Source organism: Astyanax mexicanus, chromosome 1, assembly GCF_023375975.1.
Source record: "Astyanax mexicanus isolate ESR-SI-001 chromosome 1, AstMex3_surface, whole genome shotgun sequence".
Lineage (NCBI taxonomy): Eukaryota > Metazoa > Chordata > Actinopteri > Characiformes > Acestrorhamphidae > Astyanax > Astyanax mexicanus.
Window position 1 is genome coordinate 34,598,384 of NC_064408.1, and position 27,460 is coordinate 34,625,843.

General features: G+C 39.6%; 1 protein-coding gene across 2 annotated transcripts; it reads left to right on the forward strand.

Annotated features, from left to right (window-relative positions):
- Window positions 1-1,585: 1,585 nt before the first annotated feature.
- brwd3 (bromodomain and WD repeat domain containing 3) lies at window positions 1,586-26,656 on the forward strand. Of its 2 annotated transcripts, none has more exons than XM_022680876.2 (40): window positions 1,586-1,717; window positions 1,890-1,948; window positions 2,067-2,096; window positions 2,271-2,330; window positions 3,708-3,858; window positions 4,166-4,264; window positions 4,520-4,680; window positions 4,891-5,112; window positions 5,723-5,823; window positions 5,915-5,985; window positions 6,761-6,861; window positions 6,999-7,039; window positions 7,575-7,679; window positions 7,971-8,124; window positions 8,631-8,765; window positions 8,915-9,043; window positions 9,127-9,352; window positions 10,350-10,487; window positions 10,633-10,813; window positions 10,944-11,031; window positions 11,261-11,428; window positions 11,965-12,041; window positions 12,170-12,380; window positions 12,548-12,646; window positions 15,096-15,203; window positions 15,316-15,440; window positions 15,660-15,742; window positions 15,877-15,988; window positions 17,221-17,282; window positions 17,397-17,552; window positions 17,720-17,840; window positions 18,075-18,200; window positions 19,081-19,156; window positions 19,337-19,387; window positions 19,824-19,946; window positions 20,152-20,304; window positions 21,516-21,661; window positions 21,962-22,047; window positions 22,143-22,295; window positions 22,790-26,656. In XM_022680876.2, the coding sequence occupies exons 1-40, from the start codon at window positions 1,684-1,686 to the stop codon at window positions 23,587-23,589; spliced, it is 5,322 nt and encodes a 1,773-aa protein (XP_022536597.2). In that variant the 5' UTR covers window positions 1,586-1,683; the 3' UTR covers window positions 23,590-26,656. The 2 variants fall into 2 exon arrangements, with proteins under 2 accessions (XP_022536597.2, XP_049332445.1); XM_049476488.1 differs by having other exon boundaries at window positions 11,968-12,041.
- The last annotated feature ends 804 nt before the right edge of the window (window positions 26,657-27,460 follow it).

Here is a 27,460-nt window from a genome sequence, read left to right on the forward strand (position 1 = left end):
TTTAATAACAGCGGCCACTAGAGGGCTTTAATAACATACAGTGGTGAGTGAGAGCAGCCTGCAGTACCGAGCAGCGGCCACTGGAGGGCTTTAATAACAGCGGCCACTAGAGGGCTTAAATAACACATTGGTGAGTGAGAGCAGCCTGCAGTACTGAGCAGCGGCCACTAGAGGGCTTTAATAACATACAGTGGTGAGTGAGAGCAGCCTGCAGTACCGAGCAGCGGCCACTGGAGGGCTTTAATAACAGCGGCCACTAGAGGGCTTAAATAACACATTGGTGAGTGAGAGCAGCCTGCAGTACTGAGCAGCGGCCACTAGAGGGCTTTAATAACATACAGTGGTGAGTGAGAGTAGCCTGCAGTACTGAGCAGCGGCCACTAGAGGGCTTTAATAACAGCGGCCACTAGAGGGCTTTAATAACATACAGTGGTGAGTGAGAGCAGCCTGCAGTACTGAGCAGCGGCCACAAGAGGGCTTTAATAACAACGGCCACTAGAGGGCTCTAATAACATACAGTGGTGAGTGAGAGCGGCCTGCAGTACTGAGCATTGGCCACTAGAGGGCTTTAATAACATACAGTGGTGAGTGAGAGTAGCCTGCAGTACTGAGCAGCGGCCACTAGAGGGCTTTAATAACAACGGCCACTAGAGGGCTCTAATAACATACAGTGGTGAGTGAGAGCGGCCTGCAGTACTGAGCATTGGCCACTAGAGGGCTTTAATAACATACAGTGGTGAGTGAGAGTAGCCTGCAGTACTGAGCAGCGGCCACTAGAGGGCTTTAATAACAGCGGCCACTAGAGGGCTCTAATAACATACAGTGGTGAGTGAGAGCAGCCTGCAGTACTGAGCAGCGGCCGCAAGAGGGCTTTAATAACATACAGTGGTGAGTGAGAGCGGCCTGCAGTACTGAGCATTGGCCACTAGAGGGCTTTAATAACAGCGGCCACTAGAGGGCTTTAATAACATACAGTGGTGAGTGAGAGCAGCCTGCAGTACTGAGCAGCGGCCACAAGAGGGCTTTAATAACATACAGTGGTGAGTGAGAGCAGCCTGCAGTACCGAGCAGCGGCCACTGGAGGGCTTTAATAACAGCGGCCACTAGAGGGCTTTAATAACATACAGTGGTGAGTGAGAGCAGCCTGCAGTACCGAGCAGCGGCCACTGGAGGGCTTTAATAACAGCGGCCACTAGAGGGCTTAAATAACACATTGGTGAGTGAGAGCAGCCTGCAGTACTGAGCAGCGGCCACTAGAGGGCTTTAATAACATACAGTGGTGAGTGAGAGTAGCCTGCAGTACTGAGCAGCGGCCACTAGAGGGCTTTAATAACAGCGGCCACTAGAGGGCTTTAATAACATACAGTGGTGAGTGAGAGCAGCCTGCAGTACTGAGCAGCGGCCACAAGAGGGCTTTAATAACAACGGCCACTAGAGGGCTCTAATAACATACAGTGGTGAGTGAGAGCGGCCTGCAGTACTGAGCATTGGCCACTAGAGGGCTTTAATAACATACAGTGGTGAGTGAGAGTAGCCTGCAGTACCAATCAGCGGCCACTAGAGGGCGCGAAAACACCGCGGCGGGCGCTTCGGCTGCTTCGAGGAAAAAGGCCGAACGGTGGGAACAAATCACCAGCGGCCGATTAGCTAAAGCAGCCGAGAGACCCGGAGCCCGAGTGGGCCATGGCATCGGAGGGTTATTCTCAGATTGAAGCGGGTGGGTGGACTCTGCTACCCTGTCTTTTTCTCCTTTTGCTTCTTCTGTCTCTCTCAGTTCCATTCTTCAGGCTTTTTCTCTGTTTTGTAGCGATTAGCATAGCTAGGTAGCCTCAGAAAGCTAGGCTAATGCTAACGCTAAGCTGCTTCTCTTGTGTTTGTTTTCCACACAGAGCTCTACTTTCTGATCGTCAGGTTTCTCCAGGCGGGACCCTGTAAGAAAGCGGCGCAGGTAAACCGGCCGGGGGTCGACCCCTGTGTGTGTGAGAGTTTAAGTGTTGTGTGTGTGTTTGTGTTTTAGCTAACCTGCTGCTGCTGCTCTGACTCTGTGTGTGTGTGTGTTCCTGTAGATTCTGCTGGAGGAACTTGAGGAGAACGAGGTGAGCTCTGATTCTGATCCTCCTGCTGGATTCAGCGGATGATTATTCTAGATTTAAATTAATGAGATCTGTCTGCTGCTTTCTCGGCTGTGGCTTGAGCCGGTAAATGCCGGTATTAAAGGGTTTAATTCGGTGTGTTTTCCTGTGTTTGTGGCGCCGCGTGTCCGCGCTCAGATCATCCCGCAGCGCTGGAGTTGGGACGGGAGGCAGTTTGAGCGAAACTTCTCGGACTGGGTAAGTAAAACCCCCGACTTTTAATGTACCTGCCTGTCAGAGCCTCATCACTACAGATCTTTAAATACTCATTTATTTACAAATAATACCATAAAAGCGTTGTAAAACACTGCAGACGGACTGTAGTTTTAATGGTGGTCTTGTTTCAGCTCGCCGCTCTTCATTATTTCTGGTGAAACTTCTGATAATTTTTATAAATTATATTATTTGGTGTAAAACGCGAGTCTTTGTGCGGGCAGGGCGGGAGGGGCTCAGCGAGGCCGAGCAGAGCGTGGCCGGATTGGCTGATTTAGGTGTCAATCCAAAGCCGTAGCCAATCATCTCCCGTTAAATGTTTGAGTGAAGGCTGGAGCAGCGAGTGTGATTGGGCCGTGCAGACAGACGCTATCGAGACGACCCGCTGCAGCGTTTGTGCGCGATATTATTATAATAAATAATATTCAGCTCTGGGGAAAATAAGAGACCGCGTCAGTTTCTGAATCAGTTTCTCTGATTTTGCTTGTTATAGGTATATGTTTGAGTTAAATGAATATAGTTGTTAATTCTATAAACTACGGACAACATTTCTCCCAAATTCTAAATAAAATTGTCATGTAGAGCTTTTGTTTGCAGAAAATGAGAAATGGCTAAAAGAACAAAAAAGATGCAGAGCTTTCAAACCTCAAATAATGCAAAGAAGACAAGTTCATATTCATTAAGTTTTAAGAGCTCAGAAATCAATCCTTGGTGGAATAACCCTGGTTTTAATCACAGTTAAATCATGCTTCTTGGCATGTTCTCCTCCACCAGTCTTACACACTGCTTTTGGATAACTTTATGCCACTCCTCTTGCAAAAATCTGAGCAGTTCAGCTTGGTTTGATGGCTTGTGATCATCCATCTTCCTTCTGATTATATTCCAGAGGTTTCCAGTTTGGTAAAATCAAAGAAACTCATAATTTTTGAGTGATCTCTTATTTTTTCTGGAGCTGTTAATACATGCTTATGTATATAATTATATGTAGCAAATTTTCTGTCTATATATATGAGTATAAAGATATTCCTGTTAACTGTCTTGCTCTTAGTGCTGTCGTTTTTGTCGTTTTGTTCCTTTAGCAAATGAGAGCCCAGTCCCATTTCTGAATATTGATACCAATTTCTGAACCAAATCAGATAAAATCAGTGAGCAGCTCATTTATGTTTTTTTCTTATCGTATAGAAATGCTTTAAGGTTAAAAACTTGGGTAGACAAAATATTAAAGGCAGAAAATATACTTTTAAAAGGAGCTAGTTTTATTTCCAGAACTAACCCAGCACTTAGTTATGGAAATAATATATATATATATAATTATTGGTCTTGACAAATAAATGATTGCTTTGTTTTTGTGTGTTTATGCAGGTTGCTCTGAACCGGCATATTCCAGCAGATTACCTGTTGCGTGTCTGTAACCAGGTATGTCCACTGGTGGACAAACACGTTCCTCCCAGCGTACCTGGGGTTCGCAGTCTGCTGGGTACTGGACGACAGTCACTTCTGCGTACAGCAAAGAGTGAGTTATATAAACACATTCACTGTTTTACGAATCGTTTTTCAGACTTCTCTGCTTTTGGCTGGCAGCTGTTGTTGTATGTGTTGTAAATTCTGAGATGCTTTTCTGATCATCATAATTGGAAAGTGGAGTTGCTGTAGATTATTGTAAGATTTAATCTATTGCACCAATATCACATGGTTAACTGACTGGATAATTGCATGAATAAATAGGTGTTTAGGTCTTAATAATTTTTTGTTATGGCAGCTGTAAAACATGACAGTTTTAGCAGTAACACAATGTCCCCCTTCCTCTCCCTATGTCACAGGTTGTGCGTACACAGTATGGACTGGATCATCAGTTGCTGCCCTCCACAGAGGACGACCACCCGAACCTCCTGTCAACTTTGGCAAATCGCCGAATGTTGGTAAGCCTCTCCCACTGACACACCTGTGTGACAGTTCATTTACACATTTTTTTTAACAGAGATAAATTGCCAAATAGTTAACTCTCTTTCATATAGTGTTTGCAATAAGTCTTTTAGTGATACATTAGCCTTCAAATATCAAGTGCTATAGCTACAGAAACGCCAAAAACATATTTGAATCATCTCACTAATCCCAATTCTGTACTGTCATTGTAGCCATATTTAGAAGTGAGTTAATGAAACTTGTCTCCACAGTGTCCGTCATGGGTGCGCGCAAGATTACCGGTGCAGGGAGGTTTGGCCACGTTCTTCCTTCGTGCACCTACCAGCACATGAAGATGCACAGGAGGATCCTGGGACATCTTTCTTCAGTGTACTGTGTAGCATTCGACCGGACAGGCAGACGCATCTTTACGGTAAAGAGAAAGGCGTGTGTTTTACTGTAAACATTAGTCAGCACAGCTTCTACCCCTCACTTTCTCTTTTTGTTGTCCTGTGTGTTTATGATGAAATAAAGGGCTGCGCAACATTTGTTTGCTCATTGCAGATTGTGTGTGTACGGCTCTGGTGTTTGACGTTTGACGGCTCTGGTATGAAGTGGTGTATGTGTTTATTTGTCTCTTTAGGGTTCTGACGACTGCCTAGTAAAGATTTGGGCGACAGATGATGGGCGGCTGTTGGCGACCCTTCGGGGTCACGCGGCAGAGATTTCAGATTTGGCAGTGAATTTTGAGAACACACTGATTGCATCTGCAAGCTGTGATAAGGTCATCCGGGTGTGGTGTCTCCGAACCTGCGCGCCAGTTACAGTCTTACAGGGACACACAGCTTCCATTACTTCCATACAGGTGGGTGATTTGGTGTGGAGTATTGGTAAATTGGACTGAACAATATATATAAATAAAACATAATTAGACTGTTGGCTTGACTACAGAGAACTCAGTTACACAGTTATAGTGAATAATAATTCATGGAAAACTGCTTGAGGCATGACTGAATCTAAGCTTGTTTGCTAGATGTTCAGTAAGGCCCTGTTTACACATGGTCATGTCCTGAGTACCAGCATTGTATTAGGGAAAGGGCCAAGTCAAATAAAAATGTAAGAAAAAACACAGACAGACTTCAGGAGGGAGTCTGATACGTTTGAGCCATATGTTATAGCCTTGTAAATGCATCAGTCTTTCCAAGACACAATGGACAAACAAAACTGAAACACCAGTAATGTGTGCCACATAAGCTAAAGTTGCTCAGACTGACTGGAGATACATGTGGCTATCAAAATGCAGGTGGTTAAATTGGTTTAGTTTTAGTTAGGTTTTGAGTTAAGTTTTAAGTTGATTTATTTTATATTTCACTATTATTCTATTATTTTATGATTTTAGGAACACTAAGTAAACTTACTTGCTGATCTTGTCTATTGTTTATTTCTCATGCTCTTTCTTTTCTTCCTTTTGCTAGTTTTCTCCATGTGCCCCTGGTACCATGCGCTACCTGGCTTCCACAGGAGCCGATGGTATGGTCTGCTTCTGGCAGTGGAACAACCTTACCATGAAGTTCATGTAAGTGTGTTAAGTTTAAATCTGGGGTCTCAAGTTTGTATTTCCTCTAACTTTGCTCATTGAACAAAGGTGTGTGTGTGTGTGTTTTCAGTGACAGGCCTGTGAAGTTTACTGAGCGCTCTCGTCCAGGGGTTCAAATATCCTGTTGTTCCTTCAGTACTGGTCAGTATATTTTGAACATGTGAACCGATTTTTTAAGATACTTGTACTCCAAAAAATTGTTGTTTTTAGTGAACCTGCACCAACCAATAAATGTTAAATTTACTTAAATGTGGCTTGATATCATTTAGAGAAAGCAACCAATTATTTAATATATATCAATTAAAGTCAGGTGAAATAGTGACCTGAAAATACTATAAATCCACACAATGATATCAGAATCAGAACTGGTACATAATGCTTATTAAAACAATGTTAGCATCAGAGTAATGTTTAAATTCAACCAATATTTGCCTAATGTCTAAATCTACACGCACACAATGATTTTTTTTTTCGGTATGTCTTTGGAAGTGACCACAATGAGGGTCAATTTGTTCAACATTTTAGTCTTACTGTGTGTTCACAAGGTTTATACTCTGGACCTTAAGGCATTTTTTTTTTATTTACACCACTGCATCTGTTTTTATATTGTTGCATGTAGTAGATACAATACCACAAACTCTTCCGCTATTGTCATATCAGATATCAGAAACCATTGCTTCTAAACTACCATCCAGTGTATGTGTTGCTTAACATCCATGTAAACCTAAATGACACACACAAGTATTTGGACAGTTATGGTTGTGTTGTTTGAAACAGTCGTTCGTTTTCATACTTACATAAAGAGAGTTTAAATTAGCTAAATGTAAATGTTTACATTTAAATTAATTACAATGCTACATTCTACAGTTTATATTTTACACTATATAAACACAGTCTGTGTGACGTTTCTCCTCAGGTGGGATGTTCCTGGCCACTGGAGGAACTGATCATGTGCTTCGAGTTTATTACCTGGGCAGTGAAGTACCTATAAAACTGTCAGATTTGGACTCTCACACGGTAAGCACAGGAGTGGAGGAGATGGGTATAGTGAACTTAGAGGAAAAGGGATATAGGGAGTAAACAGTTTTATAAAAATATAGGGAAATATTGCTGGTTTGGTAATATTAACTCTTTTTTTTTTTGTTTATTTTCAGGATAAAGTCAACGCAGTGCAGTTTTGCAACAATAGTGACCGGTAAGCATTCTTTGAGACAATATTATTATTATTATTTATTATATCTAAGCTTAGACTCAGTCTGGGTCTGGGAAAATCTATATATCATCTATAGGCCATCTATAGCCTTATCCGGACGGGATTCGTTTCTCAGGGGGTGCTGGGGCAATTTTCTCTTTAATGGGGGTCATCTGTGATTTTATTCCAGTTTGGAACGACCATTCATGTGTTTTTCTCAGATGTCTTCTGAGGACAATTACAGGCAGAATTACCTACTGTTCTTCGCTGTTTTTTTAGTCTTGTCCGGAAGTACATCTTCTATGTTTAATAAAATAGCTATTTATCCACTGCCATGCACCGTAATTGCAATTTGGAGATCCACGTAAACAACGAGTGGAGAGTTTTATCACTGAGTAGACGTGTGAATATTTTTCACAGACATCTCCTTGAGAAACCTATCCTGTCCAGATAGTGCTGATGAATGTTTGTGTCTGTTTTCTTTTTTCTTTCCCCCAATTTTGTTTTTTTTAATCTGATTTCCTGGATTTGTGTTCAGCTTGAGGTTTGTGAGCGGTAGTCGTGATGGTACAGCACGGATCTGGCAGTACCAGCAGCAGGAGTGGAAGAGCATTACTTTAGACATGAGCACCAAACTGCCTGGGTAATCTAATATTTTATACACAACTGAGCCAGATACTACAACCTAGTATTTAGTAAAGTTAAAATCAGATTTTATCAGTGAATTTAAAATATATGTTTGTAATGGTCATTTAACCTTCAGTCAAGTATTTTGGTCTCTCTTCTCCCATCCCCATCCATGGTCTGGTCTTGCTGCTCTTGTAAAGTTAGCTGCTGAGTTTACTGACTTTTCAATAATGACCATAAGGAGGAACAGCATTAACCTACATCTTCAACAATGAAGCAGTCAGTAACCAAAATCCTTGTCTTGCAGAAGCACTGCGGCATCAGGAGAGGACAAGTCAACCAAGCTGGTCGTTACAATGGTGGCTTGGGACCGTAGTGACCGAACAGTCATCACTGCTGTCTCCAACTTCCTCCTAAAAGTCTGGAACTCCACTAATGGCCAGCTACTGCACATACTCTCGGTGCGTGTGTTTGTGTGTAAATTAATAAATGTGTTTTTCGTAGCTTCAGTTGTAAAGCTGCCCAAGCTTTAGGGGAAGTGGAAGGCATTTATTGAAATGTTTTACTTTGAACAGATTGACCTTTGTAAACTGTTAAAGAACCAGTTGCGAGAGTAAATAATAAATAAGAGAAAGAGGAGGGTGATGTAAAACAGTGAGCGTTAGCTATTTCATCCATATATTTATATTGATTAAATCCATATTGCTGTATAAATAAAAAGTAATATATCTTCTGAACTTAACAGAAAGTAACACTGCATTTACATTAATAAGTAAAACCACAAATACGTAAGAATACATCAAAAACGGTGAGTTTTAGAAGGTAGTTAAATGTTAATCCCTAGCACTTACTAATGTTGACACATAATTTCAGAAACCATCTTTGTTTAATATGAATGTCAGCATACTTTGGTTTGTCACTGCTTTTTACTGGCCTTTCACTAACCTCTGCCTTTGATTGGCTGTAGGGTCATGATGATGAAGTGTATGTGCTGGAGGCTCATCCTTTTGATTGGAGGATAATGCTGTCAGCTGGTCATGATGGAAATATTTACATCTGGGACCTCAGCAAAGGCACCAAGATACGAAACTACTTCAACATGGTGAGCATGAAATGTAGATGTAGTCATTGCGTGGTGATTATTGGCAGATAAAGAAATGGCATGATCAAAATTTGAATTTATTAAAATGTAGACAAATATTGTATATTGCTCTTTGTTTGTTTAACTGTTTATTATTCTCCTATTCTCAGATTGAAGGCCAAGGCCATGGTGCAGTGTTTGACTGCAAGTTTTCTGCTGATGGCCAGCACTTTGCCTGCACAGACTCGCATGGACATTTGCTCATCTTTGGGTTTGGTTGCAGCCAACCCTATGAGAAGGTGAGCGAACATGAACGACCAGATCTTGTCCCCCTTTAAACATATAAAACCGATGGTTAATTTTTACTGTTGTATTTTATTAGATTCCAGACCAGATGTTCTTCCATACGGATTTCCGGCCATTGATTCGGGATTCCAATAACTACGTTCTGGACGAGCAGACACAGCAGGCCCCCCATCTCATGCCCCCACCTTTCCTAGTGGACGTGGATGGAAACCCTCACCCGCCACGGTTCCAGCGCCTGGTTCCTGGCAGAGAGAACTGCAAGGAGGAGCAGTTGGTGCCTCAGCTAGGCTACATGGCTAACGGTACAGTAAGATTATGACATTTTAAGAACATCAGTCAGTAGGTGGACTTTTTGTGGTTTTACTTATGTGCTGTTTATGCTTAATATTAGGATGTCTGTGGATCCTTAAAAGATAATTGAGTTAGCTAGAAAGGATTTAGTTTGTTTTAAATTGTCACATCCTTCTCCCAGGTCTTTCAAAATTTTATTTGATTCAAGTTGGGTTAATGATTATTGCAGAACTGATGGCATTATTTATGGCCCTGCGGGCACTATTTTCCATATACAGTCATGCTTACATTTAGCTAATGAAGACTGCCTTGTGTATGAAAATTGTAAATTAAACAATAAAACGTTGAATGACTGCTGGACAATATTTTTGATTGAGATAATGTTTTTAATTTATGTTGGTTTGAAATGTTGGTTGGTGCACACAGAGGTGCGCCATATCGTACAGGCAAATGAAATACAGCAAAAATGCTTTACATGATGAATCTCCATATTGTGATAATAACAATATATTCTTGAAAGCACTATTTCGATTTCTTTTATTTACTGTATTTAATTAAAATTTTAATTTGCAGTTTATATGCATGCACTAAATATGCTGCATTTATTTTTGTGGCTGCTTTTATTACTTTACTTTTTTAAATTTGTCATACTAATATATTTTTATAGAAAATACTAAATACTTTTATAGTATATTCTTGAAATTAACGTAAAAAATATTAATTGATTTGTCTGACTAGGAGGGCAAAACAATATTTTTAACGTTAATTTCAAGAATATACTATAAAAGTATAAAATAAAAAAAAGTTACAGGCTTACTGTAAACTTAATATTGATGTCAAATGCTTTGGTACATTTTTATTGTTGTGAACAAAGTCGTTTTAAATTTTAAAAGCTTTTATTTACACTAAAGCTACTTTTTTTATTATTAATGGCTGCTGGTTTAGATCAGAGTAGTGTTCAAAAAGTAGTTAGAAGTAACCAATGAAAATGAATTTTGTGTCTTTTAGGTGAAGGGGAGGTTGTTGAGCAGGTGATTGGCCAGCAGACAGTGGACGAGGGTCAGGAAGAAAGCCCTTTGGACAGTTTGATCAGACAACTTCAGAACCAGCAAGATGAGAGAATGAACTCAGGAGACCAAAATGCAGGTCAGACTACTAGAAACACCTGAGAAACAGAAAACTAATTTAAGCTTTTGATTAAAAATGACTAATACTCCTTTCCTGGTTGCTATTAAAGGACTGGATGTGTTGTACTAATATGTAGGTGTTACTAAACTTGGTGTTTCCTCAGATGGAGAAGCAGCAGGTGGTCCCTTGTCCCCACCAAACGTAGGCCTGCGTAGGAGTGGGCAGGTGGAGGGGGTTCGTCAAATGCACAACAACGCCCCCCGCAGTCAGATGGCTACAGAGAGAGACTTGCTGGCATGGAGTCGTCGTGTGGTCGTTAACGAAATCCCATCAGGGATGTTCAGGTATTCAGCAAGTTTTAACATAGATTTGTCTGTATGTCTTTGATGAGGCAAAAGTAAAATAACTGCCACAAAGTTGCCATTGCCAGTATACTTAAAAGTACTGACGAGCGTTTTTGTTTGTTTTCTTTAGGGTTATGGAGGAGAGTCGACTGGCCAAAGGTGATTTGGAACGTTTTTTGTACGTCACAGAGAGGAAAAAGAAGCCTGTTCCTACTCCAGTAAGATATATGTATATTTTAACATAAAATATATAATAAATATGTATAATTGGAGTGGTCCAGCAAACTAAGGTGCTGCCTCTATGATAAAGAGTTTGTTGGTTCAAATCCCGGTCTGGGAATTTCATCAGTGGGGGAAAAAAAATAATTTGTGTATGTGTGCTTGCGTGTTCATGTATTTTCTTGTTGCTCTCTGTAATTTTGTTTTTCACTCTTTCTGTGGTCATAGACTGAGCCGGTAGGCGTCTCTGTTCGTTCTCTGCGGAGACCACTGAGAAAACAGCAGCAAAAGAGACACTCGTATCACACACGGTCCGCCCGCGAGAGGAGGAGGAGCTCTCACGCACGCTCTCGCTCAGGAGAAGACAGCCTTGGGGAATCAGAGAGTGAGGCTGAGGTATAAGATGCACCTGGAATTGATACATAACTCTTATTCAGAAATAGCTGTGGGTAGTGAGACAGTTTGGGCTGCTTTTAGGCAGTTAGTTAAAACAATCAGGTCCTCATGCACTTTTTATATTTATGCTGAACAGTGGAGCTGGCTGCACCAGAAGTGTTCTCGCTATTTTTCTTCATGCTGTTTATTGTAGACAATAATCCTACTAATTTATCAATGCTCATCAGTTCTCTGAATATGCATTTTGGGCTTGTAGAACATACAGAAATAATATATTTCTAAGTAAATTTAAAATCCTTGTACTAGTTTTATTAATTCAGGCCTTTCTGCCAGTACCAGACTGAAAGAGAGTACAATAATCATTTTGTTTAAAAAAAAAACTCTAATATACCAAATTTATAGAAAGAAGATTAATTCCAGTAATTATTGTCATCTTTTTCAGACCTAGTATACTGCAAAGGTTACAGCATCATCTGTTGTGTCTGTAAAAACATGTTTATTTATTAGTTTTTCTGTGTTTTTGTGTATTTGCATAGCAGGAGGAAGAGCAGGCAGAGAACAGTGACCGCTCATCTGAAAGCGAGGCTCAGTGGGAGAACGCCACCAGTTCTAGGTCAGCCCACTTCCCGACATCAGTTTCTGTGCCTTTTTCACCATGTCATATATTTTATTATTCTATCCACAAATTGATACACACAAATTTTCACAACATAAATAAACACAATTTCTTTGTGTTTTCAGTGATTCGTCCAGCGAGTATTCCGATTGGACAGCAGACGCAGGGATCAACCTTCAGCCTCCCAAGCGGACGACCAGAAGGCCGGCTCGTGTTGCCCAAAGCAGCAGCTCGGAGGATGAAGGGGAGGGGCAGGGAGAGGGAGAAGAACGAAGTAGGAAAAAGAAAGAGCAGGAAGAGGAGAAAAAGAAGAAACCCAAACAAACAAAACAAAAAGTGAGTTATTTCTGTTCATTCTTCTGTTCATTTGTGCAAAGTTTTTTTTTTCCATCATCAGTCCATCTTGTCAGTTTACTCATCCTTGTTTTCATCCACCTATTGATTAATTAAAATTATAGATAATGATCCAAATGTCTAATTTGGGTATCTGTGTGTGTCTGTAGAACGTTCCTGCCGGTCAGCTTGAAGAGTGGCATCCCCCGTCCTGGATCATGGAGACGATACCCAGGCGATCTCCTTTCCTACCTCAGATGGGGGACGAGGTAAGGACAAGCAGCCCTGTGCCAGATTTCCACCTTTGCATTAAAAAAAGGAGTTTGGTAGAGAATTACATCAAACAATTTTGTCTTCTTACCCTGTCGGCATTTTCACACCTGTGGCTTGTTTCTCTTGTTTAGATCATGAGTTTGTTCATTTGGAGCGTTTTCTGCCTCATTTCAGTTTGTTTTTGCAAAGGCACAAACCTATATGCACCAATAAACCACGCAAGCTCTAGGGATGGAACGGTACAGTGTGGCCATGGCTCGGTTCGCATGACGGTTCTTAGGCCATGGTATCGGTTCGGTTTCGGTTCGGTTTCGATATATCAATATTATTATTATGGCTCAACATGCAGTGCATTTTTAGCCCTTTCTATTTCAAATCAACAAGGTGCTCCTACTCACACTTGCAGAGCCAATATTAAATAGAAAAAAGGCACAAATTAATTAAAATCCCAATATCTCTAATAAAAAGGTACACTTATTCTTACCGTGCGTCCACACCGAACGCGACGCGAGCGACAAAGCAGCCGGAAGTCATTCATTTTCAATGAGAGCGAGCGACACTGGGCGACAGGCAGCGACACGATGCGAAGCGGGCGGTTTGAGCGACGCGAGAGAGTTGACCAGAACTTAACTTTATGCAAATGAGCAGCGCCGCGCGGCGGCGACTACCAATCAGAAACAGATTCTCATATGTCTGGCCTGAAATCGCTGCTCTAATTTTCGGTTCCTAATGAAGATTTACTCCGCCAGCAAAACGGAAAGAACAGAACTGAACTGAGCTGATCTGAGGTAAAATACTCCACTTCACCAGCGGCTACCCCACTATAGTACTATCCTTACAGAATTACCTTATTTAATAGAAAACTATATATTAAACTGAGGAAATTATTTATAAATTAACAAAACGATTTATGACAACTAAGGGAACATTTTTTTAATTAACAGAACCTTTTATTGAAACAAAGGGAATTATTTATTAAAGTTAACACAATGATTTATTACAACTGAAGAAAGTATTTAATACATTTAACGTAACAATTCACAAAAAATTCTGATTGGTTGTTGCATGGTTGTGGAGAGACACACTGAGAGAAGTACATAAAAAAAAAAGTCTCCCCCAGGTCCTAAGCAGTCCTGCCTATCGCCCAATACACAATGTGTCCAATCAGTAACTACAAATAAAAACATTAAAGTTTTGGTCACCAGCGAGCCAGATAAGGTCCAGAACCAGACAGAGACAGCTGGACAAAATCAAACTTTTTATTTTCTTAACAGGGAATTAACAAACTCAAATTAAAGTTCTTTTTTCTGTAAAGAGGAAAAACAGCGGCTGGGTGAGGGTGGGGTTGTGGGGTGGAGATGGAGGAGCAGGGCGGGGGAGGGAGAAACACACCGGCAGGGTAAAAAAAAACACAGCGTTGCCTCTTGGAGCAAAGATTTACTGCACACCCCCCACCCCCAGCACACGCTCAGCAGCCCCTCCCCCTGACCATGTGCAGTGGCATTTAGCACCTTTTAAATTACTGTGGCAGACCGTTCATTCGCTCTGTTATTGCGCGCACTGAAATACCGCGGTCCATTTTGGGTGTATCGAACCGAACAGGCCGAACCAAACGATTTGATAAAATACAGAGAATCGTTGCATCCCTAGCAAGCACGCTGTCTCCTCTAATTGGTCAGAACTGTGTGGCACTGGAGAAAGAAATTAAATATAGCAAGAAGGTTGTGTGTTCCAGACCAGCACGTATATTTGTATCAGTGTAAAGTGTAAAGTCTGACATTACTACAGTCATGAACAAACGCTAATAAATCAGCTTATTTCTGTATCTAAACAGATGTTTCGCTTCAGTATGAGGAGTATATTTGATAGCTGAGTCGGATCAAGACTGGATCTCACACTTATCACAAGCTGATCGCTCCAGAGTTTGTTTGGGACGGGCAGAGACCACCTTCTCTAGCGGGTCTAGTTGTGGTGGTTTTAGTCTGAACCAGAGTACAATTACTGATTTTACACCTGCCCAATTAAACTCCACCAAGTGCAAACAAACCACAGTCAGTTTTAACTAGACTAACAGCAATGAGCTGTTTGTTTGTTTAAGTTTTAAGCAGGTGGAATCTGTCACTTTAGCCTTTCTCCTCTGAGAGTTTCCCATTAAGTGCCTACTATCAAAGTAAAGTGGACAGGGGTGTTACGCAAAGAAAAAATATTTAAATATATATTATAATGAAAATATTTTGTAGTATATTGATGTAGTATACTCTGAAGAGTCATCTGAACTAAACCAGGGTGGGTGCGAGATTCTACTTCTAATGCACTTTTAGTATTGACATGTAATAAGCAAATGTTATGTAGACAAAAACGTCTATAGATAAACTCCTATGGCAAAGATGAATACACAATAACCATCTCTCTCTTTCCCCCTTTTCCCTCTCTCCTTCTTTGTAGCTGATATACTTTCGGCAGGGACACCAGGCATATGTCCGTGCAGTGCGTCGTGCCAAATCATACAGTATCAACCCCCAGAAACAGCCCTGGAACAGACTGGACCTCAGGGTAATTCCCTTTAGTGACAGTAATGTGTTATGAAAGTCGCTAACCAGGGCAGTTGTAGTGTAAATACATGTTTACTTAAAGTGCGCATGAATGGTGTCTGTGTCTGTGACAGGATCAGGAGTGTGTAAAGGTGGTGGGTATTAAGTATGAGGTTGGTCCCCCCACACTCTGTTGCCTCAAACTGGCCTTCCTGGACCCGCTCTCAGGGAAGATGACCGGCGAGTCCTTCAGCTTGAAGTATGCCCTCTCTCACACACTAATACTTGCTTGCATGCATACATAATATAAACAAAATATGATTTGACTGCAACGTATTGCTCCTTATGGGTGAAATTGGAAGAACTTGGATGTAGGATCTAGATTTACAGAGCAGTACTCCTTTGTTTACAAAACATATGCCATACAGGTTGCAATGCAGATGCTCAAGTACTCAACATTCACACTTTTTTTATGCAGGTATCATGATATGCCTGATGTCATAGATTTTCTGGTGCTACAACAGTTTTACAGTGAGGCCAAAGAACGCAACTGGCAACCTGGTAAGAGCTGTGAGAGAGAGTTTTGTTACTGGGAGAGTCTGGACTATTACTAATTTCAGATTTATCTTTTGCTAACTTTTTACTTTATGCTGTTTGGAGTTGTTCAGCTGCTAAAGTCTTGTTTGTGTTTGTAGGGCAGCGTTTCAGGAGTATTATAGACGATGCCTGGTGGTTTGGGTCGGTGGAGAACCAGCAACCATTACAGGCTGAATACCCAGACAGCCTTTTCCAGTGTTATGTTGTCAGGTGGGTTTGTGTGTTTTATTAGTAACCATAAAAAAATAATAATTTAAATTATTATTGTTCTTGTCTGGTGCTTTTTGATTTGCATGTCCTAATAATATTAAGGATGTCCCCTATAAGGTGATTGGAAATCGTAATCGATCACTTTATTTTCAAAGGTTCAGAATCAAATGGAAAATACATTACGAATGTATCTAAAATCGGTATCAGTAACAGAGGCTAATCCAAACCAAATCCAAATCCATAGAGCAGCCACTACTTTCACGCACGGTTCTTTTTTTCTCCAAACTATCGACAAACCGTCACTATGCTTAAGACTCTCTCCCTCTTTTTCTCTCTCACTCACACATGCACACAGTGTATATACAGCTTCATCATTTGTATTACATGTTTATTTTCTCAATTAAAGCTCTTGGTTATCCAATCCAAAAATGTAACATAAAAACTACTGAGGTATTATAATACAGTGAAAAGTCAAAATATAGTCTGCCAGGCCTAAACCAAACTACACTATTATTACAGTCTCCCTCCCAAATATACAGAACTATCAACATTTAAAAATGAATTGTGATCTTAATTATGTTGAATCACAGAATTGCTATTGTGTAAACAGTTTGTTTATTTAGAAAAATGTGTAGTCTTTGGAATTGATTTGTATGCTATTTAGTGCTTTTAAGGTACGTTTTTGGTACCGTTGTTTCTATAATAATTAAATATAACAAAATGTATGGGACAATTTGGATGTCTTTGGGACTCTGTATCGACAGATACTCAAAATCAAATGATGATTGGGACATCCCTAAATAATAATATGCTATACTGTAAGTTAGAGGTCTGCACGGGACTGCTTTTTTTAAACCCCATATTGCACGCTCTTGTGCATTTTTGTCTGGTTACTGCCCGCTCCTGCCAAAAAACGCTGCAATCCTGCCAAAAATCCTGCACCCGCCCGCCTCATGCACATTTCTGCCGCTCCCGCCCCGCGGTCCTAATATGAATTTAATTCATTACATTTACTGCCTCAAATTTACTTATGTATTTATTAAAACAGCAATTCAGTGCTGATAGTACTGAATAGAGTGGGTGTGCAGACCTCTACTGTAAGCTCATTTGATTGGGATCGCATTTTTTAAACTAAGTATTGCATTTCTTGTTTTGAGGTTGCAGTGTTTATGTGAAATGTATGTTTAAAGGTTTTGTTTGTGTGTATTGAGTTTAACACTGATCTCCTTCAGGTGGGATAATGGAGAAAGAGAAAAAATGAGCCCATGGGACATGGAACCAATACCTGATGAAGGTGAGTGCTGGTGTATGTTGTGAAGTAAAAGAAAAATAAGGAGTTCAAGTTTGTTGACTGTTTCCTATAATTTGCTGCTGATCTGCTTTTATTGTTCTGATTGGCGATTCTCAGCTCCTCTCCCTGATGAGATTGGAGACAGTGTCCCAGTAACGGAGGAGGAGCTTCAGGCACTGCTGTATCAGCCACAGGACGGAGAGTGGGGCACGCAAACACGTGATGAAGAATGCGAGAGAGTCATCGCAGCTATAGACCAGCTGTTCACACTAGGTATAACATGCACGTACATTTTTACACATATAGACTGTAATAAGTGCCAACATATATAACATACAATGACAAAGAACCTACCAGCATGTAAAAGGATGCGAACAGCAAGATTTTCATGAACCTGCATATTAACTGTGTCTGTTGTGACTATGTGTCTGTGTGAAAAGACATTGCGAAGGCGTTCTCTTGTCCTGTGGATTTGAGAGACTACCCCCTGTACTGCACTGTGGTGGCCTATCCTACTGACCTCAGCACCATCAGAATGAGACTTGTACAACGCTTCTACAGGTACATCCATGTAGCGTGTACACACACACTCATACACTGCTTTTAGAGGTACAATGTTATCTGAAGAAGTCATGCGTACAGGTACATAACTGCACACTGTGTGATGTGTGACAATTGTTGTCCTGTTATTGCACATATTAAACTGCCAGTGACTATATTAAGAAGGAAAATTAGGGATGGAAATAAAAATAATAATAATTTAAAAAAATTATAAATAAACAATCCAACCCGCAGGAGGATTTCTGCACTGATGTGGGAGGTGAGGTATATTGAGCACAACGCACGAACATTTAACGAGCCACAGAGCCCCATCGTCACGGCAGCCAAAGCACTCACTGATGTCCTGCTACGATTTATTGGGTAAGACCTTTTTAGATTGTTTGTTTTTGCCATCAATGTTTTAAGTAATATGCCAATAAATTGCTATCCAGTATTTGGCTACGTTTACATTATCAGACTGAAGTGACTCAAATTAGATTTTTTGCTCAATTTGGCTCAGATCAGATTTTTTCTTGGCTGTGTGAACGTCCCAAATCTGTTTTTTTTTTTTTTTTTTTTTCTTCCCCCTGTCATATTTAAGTACATTTTTTATGTGTGGTCCTAAATCTGATACTTATCCAGACCGCAGATGCGACATGAATGTGGTCAAAAAACAAAAAGACATGAAAACAGTCAAATCATAATTCATGCGCCTTTTTGTTTTTATGCACGCGCTACATGCTTTTCTCTCGTACCCACACATCTCTTGGTGCAACTGTGCAGCTCTAGCTGCAAAAACAGCAAAAGCAAACCGCCTGGCCTTTTTTTCTTCTCCTCAACCTGAGCATATTTTCTGTTTGCACTCCACTCAAGCAAAAAATGCTCCACATGAGCTGCTAACTCATCCATTTTACCTTTATACAGCTATCATCAAATATGACGTTTTTTTGTTAGTGAAGATGATGTCGTTTATACACTTATCAATGTGCGCATGTGAGGTGTTTCAGGGACAGAATTTACACATAGATACAGCCCAAGATAATCAAATCCAATCTGAGCAAAAAATCGGATTTGAGCAATGTGGCTTGTAATGTGAACGTAGCCTTAGAGTATAATAGCTTTTAATATGCTAAATGAAGTTCTAATAACATTAATATCCTGAATGATGTTTTATTCATAAATATTACGAATGCATTTCTAGTAACATTTAATAGGCAGGTGTAATATGCTCAAACTTATTTATTGAATTTCATTTATGCAGAGATCAAAGCTGTAATGACATCTTGGATGTGTACAATAAAATCAAGACGGAGCTCAGCAGTGCTGCTGAAGAAGAGGTAAGAGTGTGTGTTGCAGGACTGTATGCTTTGAGAGAACATACAAATAGTGTCCTAATGAAAACAGCTGGATTGATTTCAGTTGATTTGATTAAATGGGTGCACAAATTGATGTTGATGACAGAATCTATGTTGTTCGGGTGTGTATTTGTGGAGACACTAAGTGTATCTTTATTTTAGGAGGAAGTAGACGTTGACTCGGACACTCCAGGCACGTCTACTGGTCAGAAGGTGAATTTAAAGTTTTGAAATCTGCATTTTACTCGGTCTACTAATGTTAACAGTCTCTCTGATCTACCTCTGAAACACAATTTGTCTTTTCTTGTTTTATAAACAAGCTATTGTCTGTTAACTCTGTATATGAAACTTAGTTACTTCACTTTATTTTTTATAGCTATTCTTTAACTGTTTCCCATTTCTACTTTTTTATTAATGTATTATAGGTTTCTTGCTCTATCCGAATTTGTCCCATCTTATGTTTGTAAACTATTATTTCTTTCCTGCTTTATAATTTTAAAAAATCCTTTTTTTTTTTTGTATTTCTCAGTCCAAAATGTTGTGTATCTGCTCAGCTACATTATAAATGAGGGTCATCGTCAGTGTCCTCATAAGCATGTCAATGAGTTAGGCTGATTAGTTGATCTTGTGTCTACTTAAATTTTTTCAGAAGCGTGGTGTGGTTCTGGACGTGCAGGCATGGTTAGTGAAGTGTAAGGAGCTGATGAGGAAAATGATCGCCAGTCCAGACTCTGAACCCTTCCGGCAACCTGTTGATCTCTTTGCATATCCGGTAACTTTATCAGTATTTCATTTGTTGCTGCTGAGGTATACAGTGTTTTAATCAAAATGTGTTATTTAAACTATATATGAATTGTATAATAATGAATGAATATAAATGTTATCAGATTCCAGTGTAATATTGCTTTTGTATTTTTCAATGCAGTCTGTAATGTAAGATTTAAAAACAATTATTTTGTGATTCTCTCCGTCTCCAGGACTACAGAGACATCATTGACACTCCAATGGACCTGGGCACAGTCTCAGAAACTCTGATGGCTGGGAATTATGAGAACCCCATGGAGTTTGCTAAAGATGTCAGATTAATCTTCAGCAACTCCAGAGCCTATACCCCGAACAAGAAGTCCCAGGTATGTTCATTATTCACCTCTTCTTTTTAAATCAGCATTATGTGAGAATTGGTATGTCTTGCGTGTTGGCTCCCCCTATAGTGAGAGTGTAATTCTTGCTTTGACCTACATCTAATTACATGCTTTAGAAAGTGAAAGAAGCATTGATGTAGTAAGATTCCAAGATTTTACTGCAAGATTTTACAGCAAATATAACTTTGTCCTTTCAAGTGTACTGCTCGTTCTCCATTGCAGTATTTTGGCTTGGAGTTGGACACTATTCTGCCTTTTACAGTCAGTGGAGCATTGTGGTTTTGAAGCTGCTATTTTAAGCCAAAAATGCTACAAACTTTGTTTTAAATTGTCAATAATAACATTTTTTACATTCACGTCAGTCTTACTGCCAGCAAAAAAGTTATTTAAACAAGTAGGTGTTTGTTGTGTTGTCTGGTGTCAAACAGAGGGGGGATGGGTTTCCCTTTTGGAGTTTTTTTTTCTGATTCTGATTTCTCAACTCACTCTTAAGGGCGTTTCTCCTGCTAGTTTTAACATTGGCTCAATCTAGTCTTCAAGACTTCACTTTAGATCCTTAAAGAGCCATGTTAATTTAACAAATTCTACAAAAATTTGATTTTTGACTCAAATTCAGCAACATCAATTGGGATACTATTTTAACCCTGAAGGGTTCTGTAGCCTTGGCTTAGGGCTGTTTTTTTGTATCTATTGGTTGAATGATGAATTTCAGCATCTTGTGAGCTTTAACAGAGCTGTGAGCAATTTGCAAAATATGCATCTGACCAGCTCTCAGGATCAGCTAAATGTTTGTGCCATTGTTTATTCTTGAGTGTACTGATATATTGTTCTCATTTTTTCATAAGTCACGATTTTTTTTAATTGTTCCTTAACATCCTGATCACTCCAAAGAACAGGACCTATTGTGAGTGTCTTAAGAATTGGCTAATAAACGTTTTTGTTACTAAAGTGAGTAGTGTAAATTGGAGAACAAAAAGAAAACAATTCTAAAGGATAAAGAGAGGTTACAAGACGTTAAATTTTTGTAACACATCAGTGTCACATAAAAAGCTGATATCACAGGAATAAAATTAAATGCAATGAATGATGTTAACCCTGTTAAAGAAAAAAATAATCTGTCGATCTATGCAGACACCCAAAAACCCAGTTACCCATTTCTATGTAAAAAAAATAGTTGTCTGTTGTTCTTTTTCCCCCAGATCTATAGTATGACACTCAGTCTGTCAGCTTCCTTCGAGAACCAGATCATCGCCATCATCTCTGATTACAAATCAGCCGTTCAGAACCAGAGAAGATGCCAGCAGAGACTCAGCTGCAGCAAGAAAATGCAGGACTCTCCAGATAGGTAACGAATCTTCATACCCACGCTCACACTCTTTTGTTTACATTATACCTCACATACTGAATTACATCCCTGTTTTTTGTAGTAACTGACTGAGATTTCATTAAATGGAAATGTATTTTTTAGATTTTATTCTTATATAAGTAATATGGCGATTCATGATATTTATTTTAAAGAACAGTTAAACTAATAAAAAAAATTAAGAGAGAAAATAGTAAACACTGAAGTGAAATTCAACGTTTTCCTTAAAAATGGTAATGAATGACAATTATAAAATAATCTTATGTCTGTGTGTTTCTACAGCCCCAAAGGGAAGCACAAGCCAGCAAAGAAAACAAAAACTCCCAAGCAGCCCCCCAAGAGCCGCTCACAACAGCCTTCTCATAGTGGTGCGTTTATGTTGGGGGAAAATAGTCTTGTGTGTGTCAAAGTTTGCAAAATTCCCTTTCTATGTTTGTAATCTTTTTGGTTTCTATATCGTCAGATTTGAATCCAGCTTTAGTCGATGAAGACAGCCAACCATCTTCGTCATCATCGTCGTCATCATCATCACTATCATCAGCAATGACTTCATTACCTTCAGTGCCACCAGGAGCTAAAAGAGTCACACGTAGTAGAACTACACCCAGAAAAACAGGTACACACAAACACAACAGCACAGAGAGATGACCGGGAAGACTTTGTGCTGATAGTGGGTCCTAATCAATATTCTACTGCAAATCTGGAGCACCCTATAGAGCAATATTATAAAGTGCAGAAACAGTATTGTGTCTGCTAGGGCCCACTGCCCTGCGCTTTTTAGTGATTTCCCTGCTTCCAACGCTAGCGATAGGAGCATAGCACTGCCCATGCATAGAACTCATTAGTTTTACACCATTAACAAGCTCAAAGTAGCTCCACACATTATTGGTGGTATTAGCCCTCAGAAAAAAATCTGAATGCACCCCAAGTCATTTTTACACCGGATTTCCCGTTTAATGAAAAATTGATTAGATAAAACTGAGTGATTTGTTTATTTGCAATTATTGCTGTTTGGGTCATTTTAACACCAAAAATCTAGACAAACAATGTGTAAGCAGTCCTCTAAGATTTAACTGTTAACTGTTAAGACGTGTGTGGGTGTGTGTGCAGATGCTCAGTGCAACGGGCCACTTATTAATGGCGGCCGGACAAAGCGCAGACGATCCACCTCGCTGGGACAGCAAGAAGCTTCGGACTCAGAAAACTCTGACTCTTCGTCGTCATCTTCTTCATCTTCATCTTCCTCCTCTTCTTCACCTTCATCATCGTCTTCCTCTGAGAGTGAGGCAAGCGATGCTGAAGTGGGCTTTCCTGATGGTGGCGACCACGATTACAGCAAAGCGCCGAGGCTGGCCCTCAGCCGGAAAGGGAAAATGACATCTACGGTGGCCTCTAGCATTGCGGCTATCGCTAAACGAAAAAGGAGAGCTGCAGAAGAGGAAACAGCAAAAAGTCTTAAACGGGTTTGCAGGGAACTGGTACAAGAATTGGTACAGACCGAAGAGGAGGAGGAGGAAGAGGAGGAGGTGGATGACGACAACAAAGAAGATGGTGATGAGGAAGAGGAGGAGCCTGAGGAGGAGGAAGAACCTGAAGAGGAAGAAGAACATGAACAGGAGGAGGAAGAGGAGGAGGAGGAGGAGGATGAGGAGGATGAGGATGAAGAAGGGATGGCATCGGCACAGTCAGAGCAGGTTTCCACTAGAGGTGGGAAGACGAATCAGAGGACGGCAAAATCGGGGCGGGTAAACACCCGCAACCAAGGGCGACGGACCGTAGTGTACAATGATGATTCCGAGGAGGAGGGGCCAACAACTGACCCACTGAACCTGGGCATGTCCCGTTCTGGAAGAGTCCGCCGGATGACCGAAAGAGCCAGGGTCAGCCACCTAATGGGCTGGACACACTGACCTTTTGTTGACTTTTTTTGACTTTTTAACCAACCTCAGACTGACTCACTACAGCAATACTGCAGGGATTTGTTCTTTTGTGTATCTGTTTGAATATTAGTAGCTTTTGTCATGTTTTTGTACAGGTAAATGTTGTTTTTGATTTTTTTTTGTTTTACTTAGTCATCAAGGAGACTTTGTTTACGACTCTGGATCATGGTGCTGCCCCCTCTCGTCTAGCTCTGGATTCCACGAAAAGAACATCATCTCGGCCATCGACTGAAACAGCCTTATTCTGGTCCAGAGCATCTAGAAATCTTTTTTTTTTTTCCCTTCTATTCATCTTTTCTCTTCTTCCCCTTTGGTTTGCCGGCATGGTGCTGTTTCCAACTTGAATATATTCACTGCACTGCAAGCAGAACAATGGTGCTGTTTCTCTCTTTCTCTCACTTTTCACTCTCCCTCTTTTCTCAAAGTATATTTGTCAGTCATCATTTTCTGTTAACCACAAAAAAAATGTTCTAATAATGCATATTGATCAACTAATAGGAAGTCCATCTTCTGAATCAAATTGTTACCTCTGTTAGTGTTTCATGTGTATAAAAGACTGTCTTTTTCTTTCTTTTTTTCTTTCGGTCTCTTTCTTTCTTTCTCTCTCTCTCTTTCTTTCTGTTTCTATCAAATCTTCCAAGATGCATTAACTACTTCCAATTCATGAATCTTTGCCCTTCCATGTCTGGCCGTGCCTGTACAGATACACAGTGGCTCTGGACACACTCACACTGCAGACTGTTTTTACAATGAGTATATTTATATTTTTCCACCGTTGTATAATACACTTTGTAGTTTCATTCTTAGCTCTCAGTATGAAGAAGAAATCAGATGGATCCAGTAAATGTTTGCACATGTTATAAAAAAAAGTGGCAGCTGATTTGGTAGAAATAAGTTTTGGCTTTTCTTTTTTTATTTGCAAAGGATAAAAAAAAATACATTTTTGAAAATGTGGTGTGGTGCCAATTTTTGACTCATAATTAATATTTTGGATCTTTGTTTTTTTACACTGATTCTTATTGGTTGAAGCTTTATTTACAGACTAACTGTAGCTTGCATTATTTAAATTGATTATTGCATCAGTTTCCACTTTTTTGCTTTTATCTGAGCCTCTCTCACACAACTGAGTTCTCAGAAATAGACATATTTTGTCTGTTTAAGTTTAAAAAAGCTTTAAATTGTCTTGTGAAGCTGTTATTAGTGGACAGGAGACCCTCTTTGCTCTACAGAATAGCTAGAAATTATCGTTGTGGCTCAGGCAGGTATTGTATGTCAATTTGCTGTTATTTTTCTAGTTTCATTCCATACAATTTTCAGTACAGCACTATGCAGCCTGGCACCTGCAGTGGAGAATCATAAGTAGTGTAGAATAAAGTGGTTCAGAGGATATCTGGGTTTTGAATGTAGCATAAAACTGTTTATACCGTCTTGACCTTGACCTGTCTGTGGATATCTTTGTACACCTCAGTCACACAATTGCCATTTTTATTAACAGTACAGCATTAAATGAGTAGTTTAATAATAATAAATATCTTTATCTAAAACCAAATCATGAAAGTATTGGCACTCATAAGGAATCAAGACCAAATTTGGTCTTTTCTGTTGATTTGAGTTTATTTAAACTTTTAAGGTGCTGTGTTTTGCTGTGGCTAGCTTAGCAGACTGTAGTGACAGCCATTTTGAAATACATTGTGGACTTTCAGAGGGTTACAATAGACATTGGGGAGCTCCTTTTGCCTTACTTTAAACAATAGTTACGTATTTAAACAGTTTTATGTCCAAGATTATGTCAGTTTTGATTGAATGATTTTGTTGCAATGCTAATCGCTATCTTTGGTTGTTAACATCAATCTGCTTTAAGCTCACAGAAAACAGGAGTCACATTTTGCCTGTAGTTATAAAGTATTCTGTGTCTAAGCTGATTTTGTAGTAAAGCAACTCATCACTGTTGCTCCCGGAGTTAAACATAAATATTCTAAAGCAGACACATTTGTCCAGTGTACTTGTATTTATTTATTTTTTGTACCATAGAAGGCCTGAATTGTGAGGTGCTAGCTAGCTAATGTTATTCTGTACATGCTACAGAGATGCTAACGCTGTCACAATCTCAACAAAATTTACAAACCAGCAAGAGTTTTCCAAGTTAGAAGAGGCAAAACTGTTTTATGCTAGAGTTTGAGTAGCAGGTGGTGTTAAATAAATGAGACAGTTTAGCACTAGCTATATTTTCATGCAGTTTAAGAGATAATGTGGGGAAAAAATATGCACTCTAATTAAATTTTTATTATAGGATTCAAATTTTAAACATTTTTTATTTACCCAAGTGTCTGATGGGGATGGTTTTCAAAAATTGCTTAAACCAGGAATTTCTTGCTTTAGAGGTTTATGGGAACTTAATCATGGGAATTAAATTTTGGTCAAGTGATTCATTTAGTTTAGCTCTTGCATTCTGTTTTGTTCCATCTGATCAGTGTGAAGTTGCATCAATATTCAGTTCTAGCAAATGCTGTTCTTTTCAAATAGTGTGGTGTTAGCTACTTTATGATGCTACGAAGGTCATGAAAAAGATCAGCATTTTTGTACTTCCGCCACATTTACATTGAAATATGAAGCATGACTACATCCAAATAAATCAGAGACTCTGTTATTAGGGGGTGAAATAAACCTTTGTACCTCTGTAATGGCAATATTAAAATATCTTGTGATATTACTTTGTTTATTACTTGTTTAAAATGCCATTTGCCTCAATCAGTGTAAAGGTGTGATCAGATACTTTTCCCTCTGTTTTTTCTTTTTTTGATTCACTGTCCAAAGATCCATCCCTAATCTGTTTTCCCCCCTTTTTCTCCACCTAAACCCCCTCTTCTATTTTCCCCATGACCCTCTCAAATGTGATGGATCAAAGTAGTTCAGGGCCAGTTCAAGTGGTGGTGGTGATCATGAAGAGGTGATTAGATGTAATAAAGTTATGCCAGTGTCTACTTTTTCTATACAATTTCTGTGTTTTTTTTTTTTTTTTAATAAAGAAGGAAAACTATTTACTCTTGTCCTAAAAATATTTAGGCTCTCTGTTCAATATGGCACTTTGATATTTTGCTTAATTTAGCAAAACATTCTTCAATGGGGGCAGTATAAGTGTTGAACTAGAGTTTAGTGCTTTGCATCAACTAGACAGTGTTCTTGTTTCCTATTGTAAGAGATGGAAGTTCCATTAAGGCTCATTTACACTCTATGTATAAAACTGCATGCATTCATTTTAAACCTTATCATCACTGCCCACATAGCTAGTAGCTAATGTGTAATTCACATTGATGTGAATAATAATTTCATCCACTACTGGAAAGGTTAGAAACTTGATTCTAAAATTAACTAATATGGTGATGGTGGAGATGATTGTGTTGATGAAATTGCTATGCATTTCATTACATTTGGCAGACACTTTTGTTCAAAGCAACTTAAAATAATGATGTACATTTAGTAATAGAGGCATAAAAGTTCAAGGTAAAAAAAGCTGTTAGGAGAGTAAGTGCTGCTTGCGCACAGGCGGGGGTTAGTTTAGCGTACCAGCTGCGTTTGATACTTGCAAATCCAGCTAAGGGGGTTTAACTTAACCGATAAATCGGCTAACCCGCTAAGATAACGGTAGCTTCAGCTGGTCAGGTCTTACATGAAATCAAGTACAGAAGAAAACAACTTAAAACAGTGTAAAATGTACAACTTTGATAAACATAGGCAGCAGTGGGAGAAAATACTGAAGAAAATTACTTACAATTGTACATAAACTCTCCCAAAGTGCCAATTCCTGGTCGTTGTCACCAGTTTAACTTATCACCCCAGCCAG

Excerpts from the sequence above, each read along its gene's own strand:
- brwd3 (XM_022680876.2), top strand. The coding sequence starts at position 1,684 with ATGGCATCGGAGGGTTATTCTCAGATTGAAGCGG. Across the intron at positions 5,113-5,722 it reads CTTCCATTACTTCCATACAG|TTTTCTCCATGTGCCCCTGG; the intron begins GTGGGTGATTTG and ends TCCTTTTGCTAG. Across the intron at positions 5,824-5,914 it reads AACCTTACCATGAAGTTCAT|TGACAGGCCTGTGAAGTTTA; the intron begins GTAAGTGTGTTA and ends GTGTGTTTTCAG.